The sequence below is a fragment of the Rhipicephalus microplus genome, chromosome 5, assembly GCF_043290135.1.
Source record: "Rhipicephalus microplus isolate Deutch F79 chromosome 5, USDA_Rmic, whole genome shotgun sequence".
Classification (NCBI taxonomy): Eukaryota; Metazoa; Arthropoda; class Arachnida; order Ixodida; family Ixodidae; genus Rhipicephalus; species Rhipicephalus microplus.
Window position 1 is genome coordinate 195,448,842 of NC_134704.1, and position 22,509 is coordinate 195,471,350.

The 22,509-nt window shown below is 47.4% G+C and overlaps 1 protein-coding gene across 1 annotated transcript in view; it reads left to right on the forward strand.

Moving 5' to 3' along the window:
• Positions 1–22,509, forward strand: part of LOC119173585 (decapping and exoribonuclease protein) — a 224,770-nt gene that overhangs the window by 94,243 nt on the left and 108,018 nt on the right. The window contains exon 3 of the mRNA XM_037424391.2: positions 16,977–17,214. Within this exon, the coding sequence (XP_037280288.1) occupies positions 16,977–17,214 (238 nt within the window). The remainder of the gene's footprint in view (positions 1–16,976; positions 17,215–22,509) is intronic.

A 22,509-nucleotide genomic window follows, 5' to 3' on the forward strand; every position in this document is an offset into this window, starting at 1 on the left:
TATTACAAGTGTAGATTAACGGATAGGCGGTAGCAGAGTCCTTCAATACTTTTCTGGTGACGAAACTTCTCCATCGCGCTATGGGAGAGCCTCATATGGGGATCAAAGCTCCCGGGCAGTAGCGCTACGGGTCTTGTGAAGGCGGCTTAGACGGCGGCGGCCGCATTTGCAGTGCATTGAAGCGTGAGCTTGCTGGTGTTATTTTTTGTGTGCTGGAGCTTTGTACACTCATCACAAAGGGCAAATTATGTGAACTACCATGCCTCTGACGTGCTGCGTACCTGGTTGCCGCTCTGGCTATCGGAGTACGACGGAAAAAGCTTCGTTGTTCTGCCTCCCAAACGACCGCGAACAACGCGACAGGTGGAAGCGAGCCATTCCACGACAGGAGACGGACGCTTTCAGCTTCGAGTCGAAGGCCGCTCGTGTGTGCGAGAAACATTTCGACCCCACGGACATTATTCGAGCCGATGAGTTCAACATAAGTGGACAATCTGTTCTTCTGCAGCGCGAGAAGCCCAAGCTCCACGTCGGTGCCATACCCCAGATATTTGAAAACCTGCCGGATATTTGAAAACCTGCCCCGGATATTTGAAAGCCTAGTGAATAGCAGTTCTGTTTTTCATGCAATATGTAGAGGCCAACTGTTGTGTTTTATGTTAGCAAGTAACACAGACTTGTATGATATTGTTTATTTTCTTGCATCCGCTCTGCTATTGCCATAAACTTCTGTGAATAAACACTTGTATCACACAGCCGCAGCGCGTTTTGTAGTCCTTTGCATGCGCTTGGCAGCTGTCTGCGATGATCAGCCAGCGGTCAGACAGCTTCCTGTCATTTGTAAGGCGGAGCGAAAAATTCATGGCAGCCACATTTGGGTGATTCAATCAGATATTTTGAATTTGGAAAGCTTGGCTTGGCTATCTTAGCCTGCATGTTTTTTTTTTTTAACCCTCCCGCCGCGTTTGCCCAGGGGCTAAGGCGTTGTGCTGATAAGCCCAAGGACGCGGGTTCCTAGCTGCTTTTCTGATGTAGACGAAAATAGAAAACGCCTGTGAGTTCGAGATTTTGGCGCGAGTTAAAAGATACCTGAATGGTTGAAATTCATCAAGCGCTACACTACGGCGGGCGTCCTATTGTCTGTGTAGCAACGGCACGTTAAATTTCATGATGAATCAATCAATCAATCTTTTTTTAACTTCCCGTTTGGGTGGGACGGGTGTGACAGCGGGCGAATTTTTATCTGTTAACACCCTATGCCTATGAGGACAAAAGTCGCTCAATTCGCTTCTGCCGAGGCCCCTCCGCGCGCTCATTATGCTGCTTCGGTATCGTGAGCGTTTTTTTCCCTGCTGGCAATGCTAACTCTCCGAATTTAGATTATTTATTTACGTTATTAGGCAGTTTTAGCATATCGTTACCGTGTTTGCGTTACCGTTTACCGTGTTTGCGGTAATAGACTTTGCAGTGCGAGAGTTACCGCGAACGGTAACTTACCGGTACAGGCTTCACCTCCGGTAACAACGGTAACGCAAACACCGTAACGATATGTTAAAACTGCCTATTAGTGCGCTATCAAGTAGCGAAAACACAGCGCTAACCCAACGGGCTGTACGTTTGCACACCTATTTGCTCAGCGCAGCATGTCACCCAGGGCTAAATACAGATTTAATTCTGGCGCTAGTTAACTCAATTCATGCAGGCGGCTGCAAAGGCTAATCAAAAATTGAAAACGCGAGATGTCCGCCTTCTCAAAGCGAGAGCGTAGCGGTGCCAGCCGCAACAAACGAACGCTGCAACACATACGCCTCTGTAATACCCGTGGACTTGCCTGAATTTCACAGCTAAGCTACATGACAACAACTGACTCAAAAATAGGCATACTTCGCTCGCGTTTTTACAGGTGGAAATGAAAGCAGGCGCGTTGCCGACGGAGAAACAGCCGGCCAGCAAGCATCGCGACAGCGGCGATCCTAGCGGTAGCCTTTGTCCCTGAATGAAACTTCGGCCGGAGTTTCGTGACCAGAAAAGCATTGAAGGACTCTGGTGGTAGTGACTGCCGTGAACAGTAGGCCATAAGGCCCGCGAAAAACACGAGAACTTGTTGAGCCCTTTGCCCAGAACGAACTGTTTTATTTTTTCCAAAATGGCCACCCCGTTTGCTGTGCCAGGCTTGCACAGCTCAACACAACTATCAGTGCCGCGTGGGGACGCTGCATTTGAGCCAACATTGTTACAATGTCATGCACTACACTCGAAATCTTGTTCAAGGGCTCAATCCACTTTTCCAAGAAATATATTACGTAGCACTGGGACTACCCTTTGCCACATACAGATGCCCAACTTCTGTACGTACAGACTCTGCCCGAATGTGACAACTTTAGAACATAAGTAAAACAAACATCACTATAAGAAGCATAGCGCTACCCAGCTACCGATCCGTCGAAGACCACAAAGAACGAAGAGACTTCGATGTCTTGATAAGCAGGAAGCTAACATATATCACCCACAACCTGTTTGTGGCTTCAAGTAAAATTGAATACATAGTGATAAAAAACAATTCCTGGATCCATGAGTAGGGGTATCTTCATCTTGAGCGTTGACAGCAGCCCAAGACTTGAGGCAGCTCTTCAAGACCCTAGTCTCCAGGACAGTACAGCTCGCCAGAGACTTACCGCTCGTCATTGCTCGCGACTTTAACGCTCTTTATCACAGCTCGGGCTATCCATATGATACACACAAGGGAGAAGATCTCTGGAAAGGGGTGCTCAATTGGGACCTGATGCTTGTCACCGACCCGTGATACATCACTAGATGAGCTACGTCTGCTAGCAGGGATGCTACTTTTGACCTAACCTTTGTCAGAGGAGTGGCGGAAGCGAAGTGGGTCAGCCTCAACATTAGACCTGGGCACTGACCACTACATCTTGGCTACGACATTGCGGGTAGAGCAGAGAAAACCGCGCAAGTTTGTAGTCACTGACAAATTTCGCAAGATTAGGCGAGATGATGTGGAAGACAAGAAGGAGCCTGATCTCGAATGCTGGATTGATTAGATTTCACAAGATATCAAGGCTGCCACCAAGGAAGTTACCACAGACTCTCGGTCGAGAAGATGAGTAGCAGACTAGCACATCTGATCGAGGCCAAGCAATCCCTCTCGTCTAGATGGAAAAAACAGCATCTCAACAGAACCCTTCGCAACAAGCTTGCTGAAGTCAACAACAAAACAAATAGAGGAGCATTGCAAGGACCATGTCTGTAATTTCGTGAATGGTCAAATATGCCGAGCCAGGCCCTGGAACCTTCTCAAGCACGTGCTGAATGAGATAAATATCAAGTAAAATCAACGAAGTGCGTTAGGACGCATTTTTCACATAGCCAGACAGGAATCCTTGAACAACGAAGTTCTACGGGCGCTTGTAAGTAAGTACCTTAAGGTGGATTCTAGCCCTACGGATGATCGTCCCCTCATGGATTATGAGGGATTTGAGAACCTAGATTTGGCCACGGAGTTTAGAGATAAAGAAGTCAGGCGGGCTCTACACGACATAAATGGCAGATCGGCAATCGGTCCAGGCAAGATCACTAACTAGGTCTTTGGGAACCTGGATGATAAATTGATAGAGCACCTCACTGAGCTGTGGGGGGTCCAGCCCATGCACGGGGGTCTATCCCATGCCGGGCGAATAAGGCAACAGGCTAGGTCAACGAAATGACTTTTCATTGCTAGGCGTTAGCAATAGTGCGCAAATGTCGCGAGGAGATAGTACAAAAACATGAGTAGACGCTTACTCCTTGTCATCGGCTCGCAGGGGTTTGCGGGTTCGACCTCCTGCTTCCAAGGCCGGTGTCAGAGAGTGCGTGCGGTCGTCCGCACACTAGTTTTGTCCACTGACTCGGTTTCTTTCTCCCTCACGAGCATAATACCTCTCGCTGAGGGACGCAGGTCGCGGGATCAAATCCTGGCTGCGGCGGCTGCATTTCCGATGGAGGCGAAAATGTTGTAGGCCTGTGTGCTCAGATTTGGGTGCACGTTAAAGAACCCCAGGGGGTCGAAATTTCCGGAGCCCTCCACTACGGCGTCTCTCTTAATCATATGGTGGTTTTGGGACGTTAAACCCCACATATCAATCATTTCTCCCTGAGAGAGGGGAAACGCTTTCTGCGTACCGGGAAAGGGGGAATCGTTAGTGCCAGCGTTAGAGGTGTTCCCGCAACTAGGCTTCCACGCTGCCGTAAAAAGGGAAAGAGAGGCTGGGCACGCATGCTCCCCCACATCCTTCCCTCCTTAAGAAGGCCCCCGAACGACAGAGACTGCAGCATGAGAATATGTTGTTATTCATTATCGAGAAAGGCTAGGACGATGGGTCCCAATCCGTGCCCTTCTGCAGTTGACCATCTGCCGTAGATGCAGCCGGTGCCCCCACTTGTCGCCGCTGCATCCAAAGTAGCCATCACCACTGCTGCTGTGCCCACTTGCGTCATGGCCAGTCATCACCACCACTGTCAGCTCCTCCGCGGTTACTGCCACTGCTGTCGCTTTCGCCGCCATTACTGCCGCCCTTGATCCGGTGCTGGTATCACTCAGTTCTGGACCGCGCCCGTTGATCCCGCCACTCAGGGGCTGGTGCCGACTGAGTGTAGCCAGTTGGTGACAGGTTTCGGTCAGCACTCGCCCCAGGCTGCTCTCTCTAGCATGGTCTGGGCTGCCACATCGGGTCACAGCTCCACTGTTCTGGCAGGCTCGAGAGTCGTCTCCGCGTGCCTCGCCATGGCCTCGAGGTAGCAGAGGCCATACGGCTGTCCGGACAACCATGGGTCGGCTAGGTAGGCTTGTGCTCGTGATAGCGGCTTCGAGGCGGCTGGCTCTCCCGACGGGGCTGGCGGTTGGTCACCCTGGCGCCTCTTGCGTACAGGCCCGGCGATGAGGGCGATGGGGTAGGTTGGAAGTAACGTTGCTCTGTTGAGTGCGGCCGCGATGAAGACATGGTTTATCTTTGGGGTGATCCCATGAGAAGAGTGCTTTCCTCTCCGAGCTGTTCCGGCGGCACCTCTTTCCCTTTCGACTCTCCATCTGCTTGGTAAAAGTCCACACATAAAAAGAACAGGTTAACAATTGCACATGTGTTGCGCGCGAGCCCTTGCATCTCGCGTCGAGCATATAAAACGCGCCCTGCCGTGGAGAGTTGTCTTCGCCTGTTACACAGGAAGTAACGTGGTTCCGGACTTCTCACTCGGCGTCGAGTGATCTCACCCGCCCGCCGCACGCGGCTTAGATGGGGACATGTTGTAGTTCTCATGCTCCTCCCGTGCCACGTAGCGTTTCAAGTCACATACATGCACAGGTCCGCCGCTCGGTTTGCCTTTCATGTTCGCGAGCCGATAAACGAGCGAGCAAACTTTCTCTCGCACTTGGTACGGCGCGGATCATTTCAGTGCTAGTGAGGCAGCAAACTGTTTGCTAACATCGCTAAGAACATGATGGCGCCGCAGCCCCAGATCGCCCACTTCTTAGCATACGTTCCGATGCGTGTGGTCGTACTGCACCTTCTGCTGTGCCCTAGCAGTGCCGAGATTATACCGAGCCTTATGTAAAGCTTCCGCTAGCTTCTCGTGCAGCTGCGTTGCATATTCAGCGCGTGCTGATGTCGCCACTGGAACTCCTCTGCGATCCTAAAGTACGGTCTCCATCGGATTTGGCAGTGCTCTCCCCAGGTTCATAGAAGAAGCCGCATACCCAGTCGATCAGTTCACGGTCGATCGCAATGCAAAACCAATCTCTGGAAGGTAGTTATCCTAGTCTCAGAGAATGCAACAAACATGTGCTTGATGTTGCGATTGACTTGCTCCGTGGGGTTCGACTGAGCATGTTAGGTGGTCGCTTTCTTGTGCTTAATGCCCAACGCGGCGCACGTGTCGACAAACACCTTCCCAGTGAAATAAGATGCGTTGTCTATAATCAGCTGCTCTGGGAACCCGAACCTAGTAAAAACCTCCATCAACTTTTCTAAAATCACTCGAGCCGTCAATTTTCTAAGCGGAAAAAGTTCCACCCATTTAGTGAAGTGATCCATGATCACTAGCAAGAACTTTTTTCTGCTAAGAGTTGTGGGGTACGGGCCCATTACATCACATGCCGCGATTTGCCAGGGAGTCTGACTGTTAATCGGTTGCATGAGGCCGGGTGGACGTCCGTCTTGTGGCTTGACGCTTTGGCACACACGACATGAACGGGCGTAGCGAATCCCATCTTGTTCATACCCGGCCAGGTAGCGAGGCGACACAACTGAGCATGTCTTAGGGCTGCTCGCTTGCCCAGAAATGCACGAGTCATCAAAGTAGCGAAGAAGTGCTCCTCCCAACGTGCGCGGTATCACGACTTTAAATGACTCACTTGTGTCATCATCAGATGGGATGCACTTCAGCAGGACACCGTCAGAATCCAGCAGATATGAATCCAGCACGCTAACAGCACTACCAGCTGTTGCCGAGCGCTCCGCCCCGACAGCAATACCAGCTGCCCTCTTGTGCGCGGTGGCCTCGCTACCACCCGGCTTCCGGAGCCTCGTCGAACACCTTTCGACAAAATGGATCTTTCTGCTGAGCTTGTAACTGTTCCCTTCTGCGGAAAACAATCTCTGCGCTAACGACAGCCTCTACGTGGTTCACGCTCCTATTTCGAACTTAAGTTTGCTCCGCGGTTCGTGTTAGCGCGAGTGTCTCGCTCTCAGTTCGTTCCGAATTAGTTGTGTGATTTGCCTTGTGTCGGACTCAAGCATGCGATAGTGCGTCAGCCGCGGCATTGTTCTTACCCTTGCACTAGCGAATGGTAAAGTTGTAACGCTGCAGCAGCAATGCCCAACGTGCCTTTCTCTTTCTCGGTTACTGAGTAGTTCCTCTCCGACGGCGTCAACGTACGGCTCGCGAACACAATTGGTCAGATGAAATCTTCATGCTCCTGAAGCAGAATTGCTTCTAAGCCGACGTCACTTGCATCTGTGTGAATCACAAACTCCCTGTTCAAATCGTGTAGCTGCAGCTGAGCCGTGTTGGCCAGCAACTCCGTGAGGAGACGCAACGCGGCCTCCTGCTTTTGGCTCCAAGCCGCCATTCCTCAAGAGCTTCGTCAAATGTGCCTGCACTTCCGCGCAATCTAAAATGAACTGGCAATAGAAGTTCACCATCCCCAGAAAGCGCTTCAGCTCACCAATATTGTTTAGCAGTGGATAGCTGACTATCGCTTCAAGCTTACTCTTATCCGGCAAAATGCGACCCTCGTCAAGGGTGAATCCCGATAATGTTATTCAGGTTGCTGCTATCTGAGCCTTGTTCGGGTTCAGTGTGATGGCCGCACTCCTCAGCCTTTCTAGAACGTCTCTCAAAGGGGTAAAGTGCTCCTCAAATGTTTTCGAGTAAACCACTATGTCGTCTAGATATATGAGTGCTTGCTGCCACTTTGCATCGCCCAAAACACAGTCCATTAGCTTCTGATACCTAGTGGGAGCTCCCACCAAGCCGAAAGACATTCACCTGAATTGGAAAAGTCCCCTGTGGCACGTGAAAGCTGACTTCTCTTTATCCCGCTCGTCCATCTTAACCTGAAAATATCCACGGCTAGCATCGAGCGTAGTGAAGCACTTCGCCCCGCCTAGGTTGGATACTAGCGATGAAATGGAGAGAAGAGGGTACGCGTCCTTTTTCGTAACCTCATTCAGCCTGCGGTAGTCTACACAAAGGCGATACGTATCATCTTTCTTTGGAACTAGAACTACCAAGAAACCCCATGGGCTGTTTGACCTCGCAACTACGCCTGTGTCAATGAGTTCGTTCAAGGCGGCGTCAAGTGCTCTCTGCTTAGCCAAGCTGATCGGTCGGTGGTTGCATATCCAAATTCGTGCATCACCCGTGTCAATTCTATGCTTGACTAGCGTAGCGCGGCCGGGACAGTCAGTAAACATCGTCTCATACTCGTACAACAGCGACAACAGCTGCACTCGTTCCCCTTCTAGTAGGCTTTGTGCCTTTACCGAAAGCGGGTGCACTGCCCTTCCCTGCAGTGCAGCACATTATTCCGGCAGCGTGGTTACTCGCTTTCTCGACGCGCTTTCCTTCTCCCATACTCGCACCTCTTTCTGCGATTGGCATGCCTTTGTCGATGCGGGGGCCTTCAAGAAAAGCTCAAGCGCGTCTCCGTCGTGCTCGCGATAACCACCATTTGCAATATCAAGGACAACACCCGGCTTTGCAAGAAAGTCTCGACCCAGGATTAGAAACATTGACAGCCCAGGAAGATGCACGAAATTTTGTCGCCTCACGCGTCTATCCCAGGGGATCACTAGCCTAGCCGCTCTATTGTGCTGTGCCAGTAGCAAGGCAGGAAATGGTGTTGCTCTGTCTCAAGCGGATGTTGTTTTCGCGGAGGTGGTGCAACACGTCGTCGCCGAACAAAGAAGCACTTGCCCCAGTATCCAGAAGTGCTACGAACTTCTTTTGAGCTATCGTTAATGTGATTAGCAGTACGGGCGATTCTACAGCCTCACCTGTGCGACAGACTGATGGTGCAAGTGATAAAGCATCGGTGGAATTACTGATTGCCATGTGGGGTCTGATGTGGATCACCGGCGGCGCCGTCTGTTTCCCGAACAGCGTGTTTGCTCCTGACCCAGTGTGCGGTCGCATTTGTGGGCGATGTGCCCCGGCGTGCCGCACCGATAGCAAGGACCGCGGATACCACACCTAAGTCGCCTAGATCAGGTGGCCCTCTCTTTGGGTTGCGCCACTCGTTAGGCCTCGTGTGGACCGCGTGCTCTTCCCTCGGATTGTCTTGGCGTGGGTCGAACGGAGCACGTACGCGTAGGGGTCCAAAGCGCGGTCTGACACCTCCCAATCGCGTGGTGCGTGCTCATCAGCGAACGATGCTGACGCCTTACCCCTAAACGCTTCTGAAACTACCGCGCTGCCATTGCACACACAGTGAGGCTCAATTGACTGCGCTGCGGGTGGATGTGGGCGATACGATTGCGCAGCGAAGATGTCCCCTTGTAGTGCTTCGCCTCGGTGGCGAGCTCTTCTAGGTTTGGGAACTTACATACCCTGAAGTGCGCCGGAAAATTCGGGTGTACTTGACACGTAACGCGCTCGACTTTTTCCGCGTTGGTGGCGTAAGGGCTGGCGAGACGATACAGTTTGTTCATCGCCCGTACATACTCCAGCAAGGATTCGTCCGGATGCTGGGTGCGTAGCTCCAATTCCCTCCGCAAACACCTCTCATAATTAGCCGGTAGGAATTCGCCACAGAAGCTGTCATGCAAATTTTCTATCGTGCGGGCGTGATGTCCAATTAGTCAGTACCATCGGGCTCCGTGAGCTTGCTCCGTGAGCGACACTGGGACCACGCGCTCGAGAAGTTTAGCGACAGAAAGCTCCATCGCATGCTGATTATGGAGCAACCGGTCAAGGTACTCGTTGGCGCTCTTGCAGTCATGGTAACCCGTGTAGGTAGGTATGTCTACCTTGACACGTGGTCGCACAATCTGCACGGGGGCCTGCGCTGTGTTCTGCAGGGCACTCGCGAGGCTCTGCATAACTGACAGCACATTCTGTTAGAGTACCTTGCTTGGGGGCAAACTGTTGCCCGCAGACTCGCCTACAGTTGCGGCGCGCGTCTGAGCAACTTGTGGCGGCTCCTCCTCGTTTGCGTCGCGAGATGCCAGAGCGCCATGCGTGACGCTTTCCGTCGTAGGCCTAATCTCTGCTAGTGCGATCTCTGCACCCTCTTGATCATGCCGCGTGAAACGACCAAAATATACGCTGTCGGAAAGTCCTAACAGTGCCCCTGCGTTAGCCAAAGGATCGCCACTCTGGGACGCGACATCAGACAACATTGACAAATCTTGGAATTCGGACATGCCTGTTATCCTACGTGTGGGGGAGTGTCAGTAGTTGCTCGCGTCCACAAAACTAGCCGCGTTCCCATATTGGTTACGTTGGGGGCCAGGTGTGGGGGGTCCGTCCCATGCACGGCTGATGCATAAGCCTAGCTAATGTTTTAGCCGCACACAGTAGTACCGTGCACGATTAATATCCCCTATCCGTAGCTAGTCTCATTGCAGCTACACGGGTTCGGGCGAATAAGGCAACAGGCTAGGTGAACAAAACCACACTCTATTGTTAGGCGTTAGCAATAGCGCGCAAATGTCGCGAAGAGACACTACGGAAACAAGAGTAGACGCTTACTTCTTCGTCGTTGACATCCTCGGCTCGCAGGGAGTTGCGGGTTCGACCTTCTTCTTCCAAGGCCTTGTCAGAGAGCGCGTGCGGCCGTCCGCACGTGCTCCCCCACAGAGTTCATGAACAAGTCATCAACGCTAATGTTCGAGCACTGTGGAAGAAAACCACCATCATCTTCACTCCAAAGCCTGGAAAGCCACCCATGCAGTCTCCACAATCTCAGGCCCATCTTGCTCACTTCGAGTGGGGGAAGTTAGCCAGCCACTCAATACTGAACAGGCTCTCCCGGTACTTGGAAGACAAGGACGTCTATCTGCGCAGCATGATAGGAGGCATACCTGGACTTTCTACTCAAGATGCCATGAAGCTAATCAAGGTTCAGGTCATTGATCGTAAAACGAGAGACACGAGATCCAACCTTGGGCATTACTTAGAAAGGGCTTTCGACAACATCTTACACTCCTATATTTTGGGAACGATTTCGAGCCTTGGTCTGGGCAAGAACTTCATAACTGCACATGATCCTTCTCGGCGGGTAGAAAAGCCATCCTTAAAGTGGGAGACCTCGCGTCGGACTCGGTTAAGCTTGGTCCTAGAGGTAAGTCACGGGGGTCGGTCATATCCCCAACCCGCGTTAACCTCATTGTGATTGGTTTATTGAGAAAACTCTTAGACAATGATGTCATTAATCATACTATATATGCAGACGACGTCACCATGTGGTGCACCGGTGGCAATGATGGGCGTTTGGAAGCTGTGCTTCTAGATGTCATCAAGCTCACCGAAGATTAGCTCAGGCCAACCGGACTCCGATGCTCGCCACAGAAATCAGAGCTGCTACTGTGCAGCCCCAAACACAGGGGCATCATACTGAAATGTTGGAGGCCTGTAGAGGACATCGAGATCACTCAAAAGACAAATGATGGTGGTATCATCCCCAGTGTGGACACCTTCAACGTACTAGGTATGACGATTGAATCAAATGGTTCAAATAACCAGACTGTACGGGAACTTACTAAGAAAACGAACAACGCACTCAGGTTGATAAGAAGGGTTGCAAACCGACAGTAAGGACTACGCAAGGGCAACCTCATCAGGTTGGTGCATGTTTTCGTGATGTGTCAAGTCACCTATGTCGCGGCATTGCTCAACTGGCTGAGATCAGAGTTTGACAAACTGAACACATTGATAAGAAAAGCGGTCAAGAGTGCCCTTGGGCTTCCCATGTACACGAGCTTACAGAGGCTGCTCGATCACAACGGGCACAACACGCTAGAAAAAATAGCTGAGTCATAAGAGAAGGTGCAGTTTACCATACATTCTACCAACCAGTGCCTGGGAAAAACATCATGAGAGAGCTTGGAGTTCACTCAACAGAAATAGATCACAAACTGCAGCAGTCCTCTAGAACAGAGACAGCTTATTATCGTGGCACATATACTCCTCGCAATGTTCACCTCGAGTACAATGTAGGCAGACAATGGGCTAGGGATAAAGCCCTCCTGGAGGATGCATGCCCATGCCCATGCCTGGAGTTGCTGTTTTGCTGGCGCTGCATGGTTGAACGGAAAAGCATTCGTTGCACTCATTGTTGATCAAGATGGCACTGTCACAAACTCCTCGACAGTCCAGACCACAACGGCCAAGGTTTCCAAACTGGTCGCAATAGCCTTGGCCTGGCTAAACGATGGGAAAACAATATACAGTGACTCGAGATCAACAGCCGGAGCATTCGCTAAGGGTACCATCTCAGAATCAGCCTTGCGGATCCTACGAAATAAGGAAGTACAGCAACACACAATCGTCTGGTTCCCCACTCACATTGGACAGATCAAGGGTACTCTGTCCAATCTTTAAGGGCCACTAAACAGGCTCCGACTTTTTTTTTTACACCCTCCATACAACCTTGGCAATTCGTAGATTAGACCGCAGCAATCAGGATTTCTGAATATTACAGCGCCGCGCCCCGCGCAGAGCCTCTATTTCTAAAAACGATCCCTGCGCATTTTTCCTACGCCTGACCGACCCCCCTGCACATGCAGTGACGTCAACTCGGCGATTGGCGATGTGATGTAGCACGCAGCTCGCCGATTTGTCTAAATCAGGTGTGAAAAAACAGTAGTGAAGTCAACGTCAGTTCCTGTTCCCACCCACAGCTACGAAACTGCCCTTTGTTTCTTGACACTGCGTTGAAAGAACCAGCCTCGGAGTTGTCGCGTGCACGTGTGCACTTTTCGCTCAACTACAGCGCCTGTGCGCACATACGAACGTACTTCGCCCTTGACATCAGCAACATGGGTAAAAAGCATTGCTCTGTCGTCGGCTGCAAATCGAGCAACTGGGCGGCTCGCTCACTGGATTTCGGCGCGGCGGAGAAGCATCGGCACCGAGTGCCTCACAATTGGGCCTTCGCGCTGCATGGCTCAAGAAAATCCACCATCCAGAGATGTAGGTCGGGGACCTGATCGTTTGTGGTCAACACTTCGCACCTGACGCTTACACGATTGACCCGGGGCTGGTGCCGCAAACCGTAAACAAACAACCACGCTTCGCAGCAAGCGGAAGTGCGTTGCGACTGATCGAGTTCGCTGATGACGTCAGTCGCTGACGTGGGGTCACGTTGCTGAAGTGGGCGGAGTCACGACGATGGTAAACGCCTTCCCCTTCATGGAAGGGAGAAGAGGGGCGAGGCCGTGCGATAATTTGAAACGATGCTCAGACCGATGTTCTAACCCCTGTAATATAACATGTTTTTAATATGGCATGTATTCACCAAATTTTTGCGGCAGCATGTTTGCAAAGAAAAACTGCACATATATCTCTTTTTAAAAATTTTTTTACCCCGGGGCTATTTACCGGCCCTTTAACGAGTCAGCCCACAGAGCTGTGCGAAGACAGAACTATTGCGCCCTATATTGGTGGAAATAGAAAAAAAAACTGATTTGTCTTGACCAAACTGGGGGTGCGCCTAATTTGTAAGTAAATTCTGTGAATGATGAAATAAATGAAAGCAACCACCATTGCATCTGGCAAGCCTGAGCTTCGCCAACTGCCAAGTCCGTGGTCTAGTCAAAATATAGTTGTGGCTGAAACTAAAGCACCTAGGTGTCTTAACGAAATCGCGTGAGAAATGGCACTAGAAGAAAAAGCCATCTGTGCCGAAATTAAAATAAGATCACCATTTTTTTCTCATTTATTACTTCACAAAAAACTTGATTAGGTTGAATTTGACAGCCAGGTTAATTTATTAATTTGGAATAATGACAATGTTGAATGCTAGAGGTAATTTTTACAGAATGAATATTTCTTTGTTAGATCTGAAACTTTCCTAAATTATGTTTTGCTATATTGTAACAGTTGGTAGTGAGCTCTGTGTGTGGTCTATGTTTCTCGTGTGAAAGAGTGTGTGAGTGTTTTGTGGGATTTTTTACAATATGACGAGTTACCAACTCGCCCAACAACAAGTTTTTTTTTACCTTTCATTAGATCGAGTTCTGAACGAAACTCTCAAAGCTTCAGGTGAAATGTTGGGCATCCGCAGAAGTCATATGCGCCGTTGTTTATCACATTTCACGCAGCTTTGCTTATCGACAGCGCCCACCAATGGAAACAGTTTGCGTAGCCACCGTGCTGAGTACAAGCAACAAAAAACCTATCCCAAGCAGCTTTGCACGTTAGGCCTCACGCTGGAGTATGGATGTTCTTGCAAGGACAGGCCGTGGTTCAACTCTAACTCTGTCTACACCGAGCAAAGACCTGGCATCAGCCAAGAAGGCCACTCTAAGCTCATAAGATCAACCAGTCTTGCTGCTTCTGAAAAATTACATGGCTAGTGTAAACTTCTACTCCCTTTCTTTTTTCAACAATTGTAGAAAACACCAAAGTTGTACTTTAATATGGACATGACATTTTTTAAATGTGAGTATTAGCAAAAATATAATGTGCCAGTCGAAATCATCCGGTGAATTTGCTGACTCATGCCAACGTGGGGAAATGCTGAAATTGGGTGAAAGATTGTTTCAAGTTTTATTACCTTCTATAGAAAGGGGAGTAAGAGCTAAAGGTCAAATGGTTTGGCAGAGGTTCTTTGCCTCTGCGCATTCAGCATGCCTGTCCATTGTTTTGATGTGGGTAAACATGGAGCCGCCATGTACTATACTGATTGGTATATGCTTCAGTAAAAGGAGAGCTGGAAGATATGTATTGTATTTTACACACTACAAATGTAGCATTTGGTCCAGTGTACTCATCATCATCATTATGCTTGGCCTACTTTATGATCACAGCAAAATCTCCAGTTCACTTTCTTTTATTTCTGTGATTACGCCAATCAACTCTCTGCAGTCCTCGGCTGCATTTCTCATGCTTTTCTTTTGATTGCTCTAACAGGCCGCTGTTGCCCACCTTAAGCTTAATGTGGCCTGTCCAGGTTAACGTTTTTCGCTGAATGCCAACTAGAGTACCGGCTAGCATAGTTTATTTTCTAATTCCTTCTGCAGTGCTTAGCTGTCTTCCGTTCTCCTGTATATAAGTAGGTGATTATTCAAGCACTTTGACTATTCTAATTTGCTTCAACAGGAAACTAAAATGTTCAAAATTTTCTAGTATTTAGAATGAACGAATAAAAATATTTTTAACTGCGTGTCACTCTCTTGAAAGGTAGTTTCGCTGCAGCTAGGCCCTGCTGTGCCGTGAAAGCATGTTTACAGAGGAAGTCCACAATGTCGCAAAGCCACTCTTAAAGGTACAAGTGTGAGCAAAAGTGGGCAGACCACTTATTTATTTATTTATTTATTTATTGTACCCTCAGGGCATACAGCATTATAGAGGGGAGGGGGTTTAGAAGACAAAAAATACAATTGAAACGTGAAAAACAAATCACATTCAGTACATGCGTACAACACTCGAGAACAACGTGTAAATGACAACGCTTACACAATATCTAAAAAAAAAAAAGGAAGCACCGCGACAAATCAAACAAGGAATCAAAAAATCAAAGAAGGAAGCACCGCGACAAAAAAAAAAAAAAATACCGTAATGACGATCTAACACACAAAGAAAGTACCGAGAAAAAAAAAAAATTACAACATGGCACAACGAATCTGCGATACACAAATGTTTGCTGCTGTTGCACCGAACAGCAGCAAACAAAACCAGGGAAAAAAAAAAAAATGCGTTGAGCAGATCAATGCATAAAATTTTCGAGTGCCGCCCGAAAGCGTTCCTGATTAGTAATCGTGACTAGTGACACAGGCAGGTTGTTCCAATCATGGCATGTTTTTGGTTAAAAAGAATGGGAGTATGTTACGGTGTTTTGGCGCGGAATATGAACCTTGTAATGATGGTCGAGGCGTTCAGATAGGAAAAAAGGAGGGTTTAGCCAGCGTGATTTAAGTATGGGGTTATGGTGATACGCTTTATGCAGCACACAAAGGCGAGCAAATTTCTGGCGAGTAGCAAGAGTAGCAAGAGTAGCAAGGTCAAGGCTGGATTTCATGTTAGTAACACTGGAAGTGCGGTGATAGTTGGAAAGTATGAACCTCACGGAGCGGTTTTGCACAGCTTCAATTTTATTAGATAGTGTTACATAGCCAGGGTCTCAAACTGAGGAAGCATATTCAAGTCTAGGGCGCACGTAGGTTATATATAGCTGCTTTTTTAAGGAAGACGGGGACAGCGAGAAATTTCTTTTCAAGTAGCCTAGCATGCGGTTTGCATTAGATGTTACATATTCAATTTGGCACGCCCAGGATAGGTTATTGGTTATGTGCACACCGAGATATTTGTAAGATTCAACTGACTTTAGTTAGGTATCTTTAAGAAAGTAATCAGGGCTAGGTAGTTTGTTACGCGAAATTCTCATTGATTTACATTTAGAAACGTTAAGATCCATGTGCCAGAGGTTACACCAGGAAATAATGTTGTTAAGGTCGGATTGTAGACAGGCAATATCAGTATCATTAGTAATTTTACGGTAAAGCACACAGTCATCAGCAAAAAGGCAAACTGGAGAACAAATGTTAGAAGGCAGGTCGTTAATGTATATTAGAAACAGTAAAGGCCCAAGCACAGAACCCTGAGGTACTCCTGAATGTACCGCCACCTCGGGAGAGTCAGTTTCGTTAATGGATACAAACACTGGATTGCATGGCCGAATGCATCGACACGTCATCTAGGGACGAGATGCCAGCACGTCCTGTTGTATCAGTTGCCCCTGCATGTCAATTTTTTCGATGTCGTTACGGCGCTTGTTGCCAAAACGACAACAGGGTGTCGCTATCTTTTCTCTGCCAAATTTGTGCCTTTTTTTAATGTAATGGCTGCGATGGGGCCGGTTCTAGCGCCAGGTACGCGTCGTTGTTTCATCCGCGCCAGGTACGCGTCGTTGTTTTATCCCTGTTCGTACACACTCTTGTACAGATTCTAAGGGTCGGTTGCTGATTTTATAATCTCTCTTTTGCCAGGTGACTGACCTTTGCCATCAACATATTCGTACGTAGACTAATTTTCAAAACTACTCTCAGTTTAGCCTACTCAGAGACAGCACCATGATTTTCGTTGTATCCTTTCATCATCTGGTCTATGCACCGACATCCTTAGGTGTTTAAAAGCTGCTCATGATAATAAAGGCAAAGGTTAGAAGCTGTGCCACTTACGAAATAATTATGCAGTTGTACAGGCCTGAGTGGTTTTGAGCTTTGTTGTTGCCATTTCTGTAACAAACTGTGCTGTGACTGATGCAGCGGAGCCCGAGGGTGTGCCTGATGGGGATGCGGTGGTGAACGAGTGCGAGGAGTACTGCATTGTGGTGCGCAGTCGGCTCGAATCGCACTCACTCGTGTTCGGTGCCGAGGTGGACGGTGTTGATCCGCGGGTCCACAGGCACGGTCGGCAGTCACAGCCGGGCTCCACCGGAAGTTATATCGAGCTCAAGACATCACGGGATTGCCTCTCTGAACAGCAGTACCGCAACTTCTGCCGGTAACACCTTCACTGATCACGTGTTGTTTGTTTGGTTGGGGAGGACACTGTCGATTCCATGAAGGATTACTGCAGGAAGAATGCTTGGATAAATTATAAGCATGGCAATGTCAGATGTGAAGAAAATCGGTAGCAATATTATACTACAAAAGGAAAAAATGTGTGAGAGCTACAGGGTATGCTTGTACGGCTTCTACTGGACTGCTTGTCATTACTGCCTTGTGTACTCTGGTCCCATCATGCTAAAAGCATAGCTTTTAACCCAATGCGACCATTCAGCATGTACATACTACTGGAATAAATTAAATTGAATACAGGCATGCAAACTAGTGGTACCTACAAAACCATGCTGGAACGGCTAGTAATATCTGTGACCCTTCCCTGGCTATCTGTTTGGTGTGTTTGCCTCCTGCTGAATGTTCAACAGGCTTAAAGAATGGTCTTCTTTTGATTCTTGATTATACAAACCTCACCTTGGTCTATATGAATGCAATATCTACAAATGAAGAAGCCATGTGGCTGATCAACTTGGATGGTTCGTCTCGTACGTTTGAAAAGTTTGGTGACCTGACCCTATCACTTCTAATCTGTTTTTTGTTATGATACCTTTTGCTTTTTTCCTTTGTTCACGCTAATGTCTGTACGTACACCTGATGAATGACTTCTTTGAGCGGTTGTGCAAACACATCACATTTTAATCCGTTTGTATAATCTTAACATTTCTTCTTTTATCGTTTGTACTAAGTAATGTACCTGCTTTTGCTATGTGTCGAATTCAAGGCAGTAGTACCAGTAAATAAATAAATATGTAATTGTAAACCCTGGTATATCAAACATAGACAAAGAAGCATGTTAGTGTCAACTTATTGGTAACAATGTGAAATAAATTATTAGACTGTCATGTAGGGGGTAATATTATGTAGAGGGGCCCTTCAAGAATTTTACAGCAAGGTCAGAGAACACTGCCGATTGGTTTTCAAGGCTCATAAGAAAATGTGCACCAAGTCTGCCTCGGTGGAACAGTTGCTGACTCAAAGGACGTCAGTTAGATCCCGCCTGTGGTGCCCCGCCCCGGTGGTATAGTGGCTAAGGTACTCGGCTGCTGACCCGCAGGTCGCGGGTTCGAATCCCGGCTGTGGCGGCTGCATTTCCGATAGAGGCGGAAATGTTGTCGGCCCATGTGCTCATATTTGAGTGCACGTTAAAGAACCCCAGGTGGTCGACATTTCCGGAGCCCTCCACTACGGCGTCTCTCATAATCATATGGTGGTTTTGGGACATTAAACCCCACATATCAATCATGAGATCCCGCCCGTGGCGGTCGTGTTTTCATAGAGGGGAAATGGTAAAGGCCCCTGTTCTGTGCTATGTCCGTGCACGTTAAAGAACACCAGATGGGCCAAGTTTCCGGAGCCGTTCACTATGGCGTCCCCCATAATCAACTCCAAATATTATTATTGTGTGTGCCAAACATCAGAGTACAACACGTGATCTGGAATTAACATTTCATTTTCAAAGTAATCTAGACTATAAAAGAACTTGTTGTTGGGCCAGGTGGGGTCGATTAATTCTAACGATCATTCGAGTGTAGGAACAAAACACATTCACACACACATTGTGTATGTTTGGATGTGCCCAAATTATTTTTGGAATTCAGCTGGGCCAATTGCGATTACTATAGCTGCTACAGTGTGCCACTCTGTTAGGGCTGGAAGTATGCGCAGTGCAGAATTACGACAGCTGTGTGAAAAAAAATGTGTGAGCATTTTCTTTTCCCCCTGCCTGCACCTGGCTCGGGAGGAGAGAAAGCGCTGAAAGCTCATGCTTGCTGATTATAGAAATTTATGCAGCACTCATTTCATGAGGCAGAAAACTCTTAACTTTTTCGCTACTGCACAAAAATGGTTGTTTTTCATATGTCTCGGAAACATCATTTTTGCCATTTGGAAAAGTACTCCAGCACGCATTGCAGCATTGGAAACTTTGCACAACGAAATGATATTTCCAAAAAATGTATGTTGTAGAATAACAAAACTATTTTTAATGGATAAAAAGTGAAAAGTGTAGAAGTTTTGGTCACAAGCTGGTAAACAGTGCAATGAAAAACACTTTATATGCAGAAATATTCAAAGCAAAGAAAATTCAGAATACATATACATTTTGTAGATAAATGAGCCAGGAACAGTATAAAAAATAATGAATGTTATACAAAAATGTTTCTCTTTACATAGAAAAAAAAGAATCGGAACCAAGGTGCTGCTTCGTTGCTGGTGTCATGCAGTGAAGCATTGCATAGTTTTTTTGTGAGACACAAGTGTACTTGTACACTTTTTCTCAGTAAAGTTTTGTTTTGTTGCGATAAGAGTCTCCTGGCATTCCAATAGAGGTGGATGGATAGCCGTCATGTGAATAATTTCTCTATAAATGAGATGTCCAATGATCTTCGCTATTTCATCTAGTGTCGCCTCTTTCCATGAGCCATTTTACACCGCATAGGTTGTCGTTCTAATATATGCATCCAAGCATATTTCTTTGCATTTTCGCGCATATCGTAATAAAAAAAGGGCAATATCGTGCACAGTTCTAAAACGTTTTGCACTGCTCTATAGTAAGGGCCAAGATGTGCTCCGGTGGCCTTCTTGTTGTTAGGAGAAGCTCTGCAGCCTGCGTCAGCACACTATGCCCCAGCGAAGTGTAGACCACGCACGAAACCAGAGTAGCTAAAAGACTGTGCACAAAGGTCATAAGTTATATGGACTTGCGGCAGAGGAAACAATTTGAGGATGTAAACAAAACAAACACATGAAAGGCTTTGGATGTTTTAGGCTGACGCAAAACAACGTTGCCATAAAACTTCAAGCTGAGGTGCTGTCATTCTCGAATGCTAAGCTCGACGTGACTAAATTCAGTTGGGGTTTCAAGATAGTTTCTAGCAGCGCATGTCTTTTTCAGCACTGATGCGCAACCATGCGCGCGTGACGACATTCTAGGAGCGACTAGTGACACTAGATGCGACTCTGTGTCTGATATAACAATGCAAGCAATACTTAAGCTGCTGGAAACTGTCATAGAAGGCCACCTCAACACCTTAAACACACAGTGGACCTTCGCAAATATTTTTTGTAGAACAAATCTTTCCCGACTCCTACGAACAGCTTTCTAATAAATATATGGCACAAATTTCTAGCTGTCATTACTGCTCAACATAGTCAAATTGCAAAGTGGACACTTTGACTCGATACTTGGCTTGCAAAGGTTCCTTTCATTGCCGAACTTTGATGTTGCTGTACTATAATCGTGAGGAGCGCGCGCTTCTGTCAAGTTCGCCAGCCTAGCGCACTTTTACAATATTACGCGCACATTGGTTCGCGCAAAGGTCTGTCGAAAATCATTATTTTGCCGAAACAGGCAAATTCAAATTAATTCTGAAAGTTGAGTGGCTGGACTATTTACTAAAAAGTGCTCGGTGCACGAGAAACGAATTGAACATGCCATTATCGATTATCTAAAAGCGTCAATCTCCACTGATCGATCTGAGTAGGCAAGGTAACGAAAGAGTTGAAAGGAGACGCCAATCTTGAAATTAAAATTTTTTATTATTGGAGATACTATAATGAAATTAGGTGTGTATGTGTATTTCTTTCTCCTCTTTTCAGAAATATTAGTTTTAATGTACACCAACTATAGTTATCAAATTGTGAGTGCATAAGTGAAGTCTAATTGTGTAATTTTTTATGGGTCGTTAAGGTACTTTACCTCAATATTTTTAGGTTCTGTTTAGGATGCAGCTGTAGGCAAAGCCCTACCATGTGGAGTTATGCTATTTAAATTGTCACTGAGATACATCATCATATAAAAATTCTCATTTGCATTGATGCTCTGCAGTTTTGAAACTTAATAGCTCAGATTAGTGTTCATAGCATTTCATATGTCCCGCTGAGCCACAAAAAATAGCATAGCTCCACAGTCCTGTTTCTTAAGAGTTCAACCGGATGAAAATTAAAAAATTGCTTCACAAAAACATGATGAAAAGTTCCGTAAGGCTGGTCAGGTTGGTAAAAAATGTGAAGCTGAAAAAATCGCATTTGAAGTTTCGACATGCACTGCAAAATTTTCTATAAGGAACTTTTACTACAAGTTTTATACACATGTTTCCCATCTATTCCCCTGCAAAGGAAAACAAAATGTTCCTTATTCCACGCTTGGAATCGTTTCTAAAAAATTTTTCCAATGTGGAAAGCATTATCAGAACTCCATCATGACAAGCTATTGAGGGGTTCTGGAAAAGCTGTGGGGTATGAGGCTCAAACGACTAGCTGTTAGGCAGCATGCTGCCCTAGGTAATAAATTGCTGTGTTCCGGACCCTCAAGTGACCATGAAAATGTCCGGAAAATCGGGCATCCGTTCGGAAAAATGAATGCCCACAAAAATGCCTCTTTTTTTATAGGTATTTTTTGCTGACACAGAGGGTCACAGCTGTGGTACGAAATTCTTGTTGCACTCTTGTAAATGCATCGTTTAGGTAGCTCATAAAAAAGCCATTTATTAAAGAAAATCGATGTGGCCGGTGCTACCTCAGTGGTCAACACGTTGGCCTAAAAAAAGTCTCCTATTTTCTTTTGCACGGCATTCCGCTTGCCCGTGATGATGTCTGCCTCAATGTACACTACGCGTCATGCTGTCGCTGTTCATCGATGACAGTGTTGTCAGTGCTCACATCAACTTCGAGCTCGTTGGCTGTGTAAGCGCTGCCGAAAATCGAATGGCGAAGGCAACAAGCTCCAACTCTAAGGAGGTCGAACTTTCGGGTAGCTGACTTTTCCAACAAAACGCTCTTCACTTGCGCTGATTTCTCAATGTGCGCCTGCTCCTCCATTGAGTAGTACGCAGCATCAATCCGAATTATATAGCTCGTGGAACGTGGTCTCACGGCGTCGTGAGTAGAAAGCGTCGTTGAAGTTTCCGGTGGGTCCAACGGGTCTGGCCGCGACTGCAACTAGCTGCTAAAGGGCACTAGTGGCCGGCGCCTTCTTGTTCCAAGGCCGTTTTTTACGGCTTCCAAAAGTTCGTCGCATCGATGGTTTGAGACGAGAGTCTCCAGGCATCTCGATCGCGGTGAAAAAGTACCGGTGCAAAGTGGAAACATGTTGCGTCGAGAAACACGCACAAGCGCAAAAGCAGACGCACACAAACAGACAGCCACAGCGGCGAACGTAACACAAGGAAAGAAAAGACGCAAAGGTCACCTCAACCAATGAGAGACTCGGAAAGGCGCACTTGAAAAGTGCGCCGCG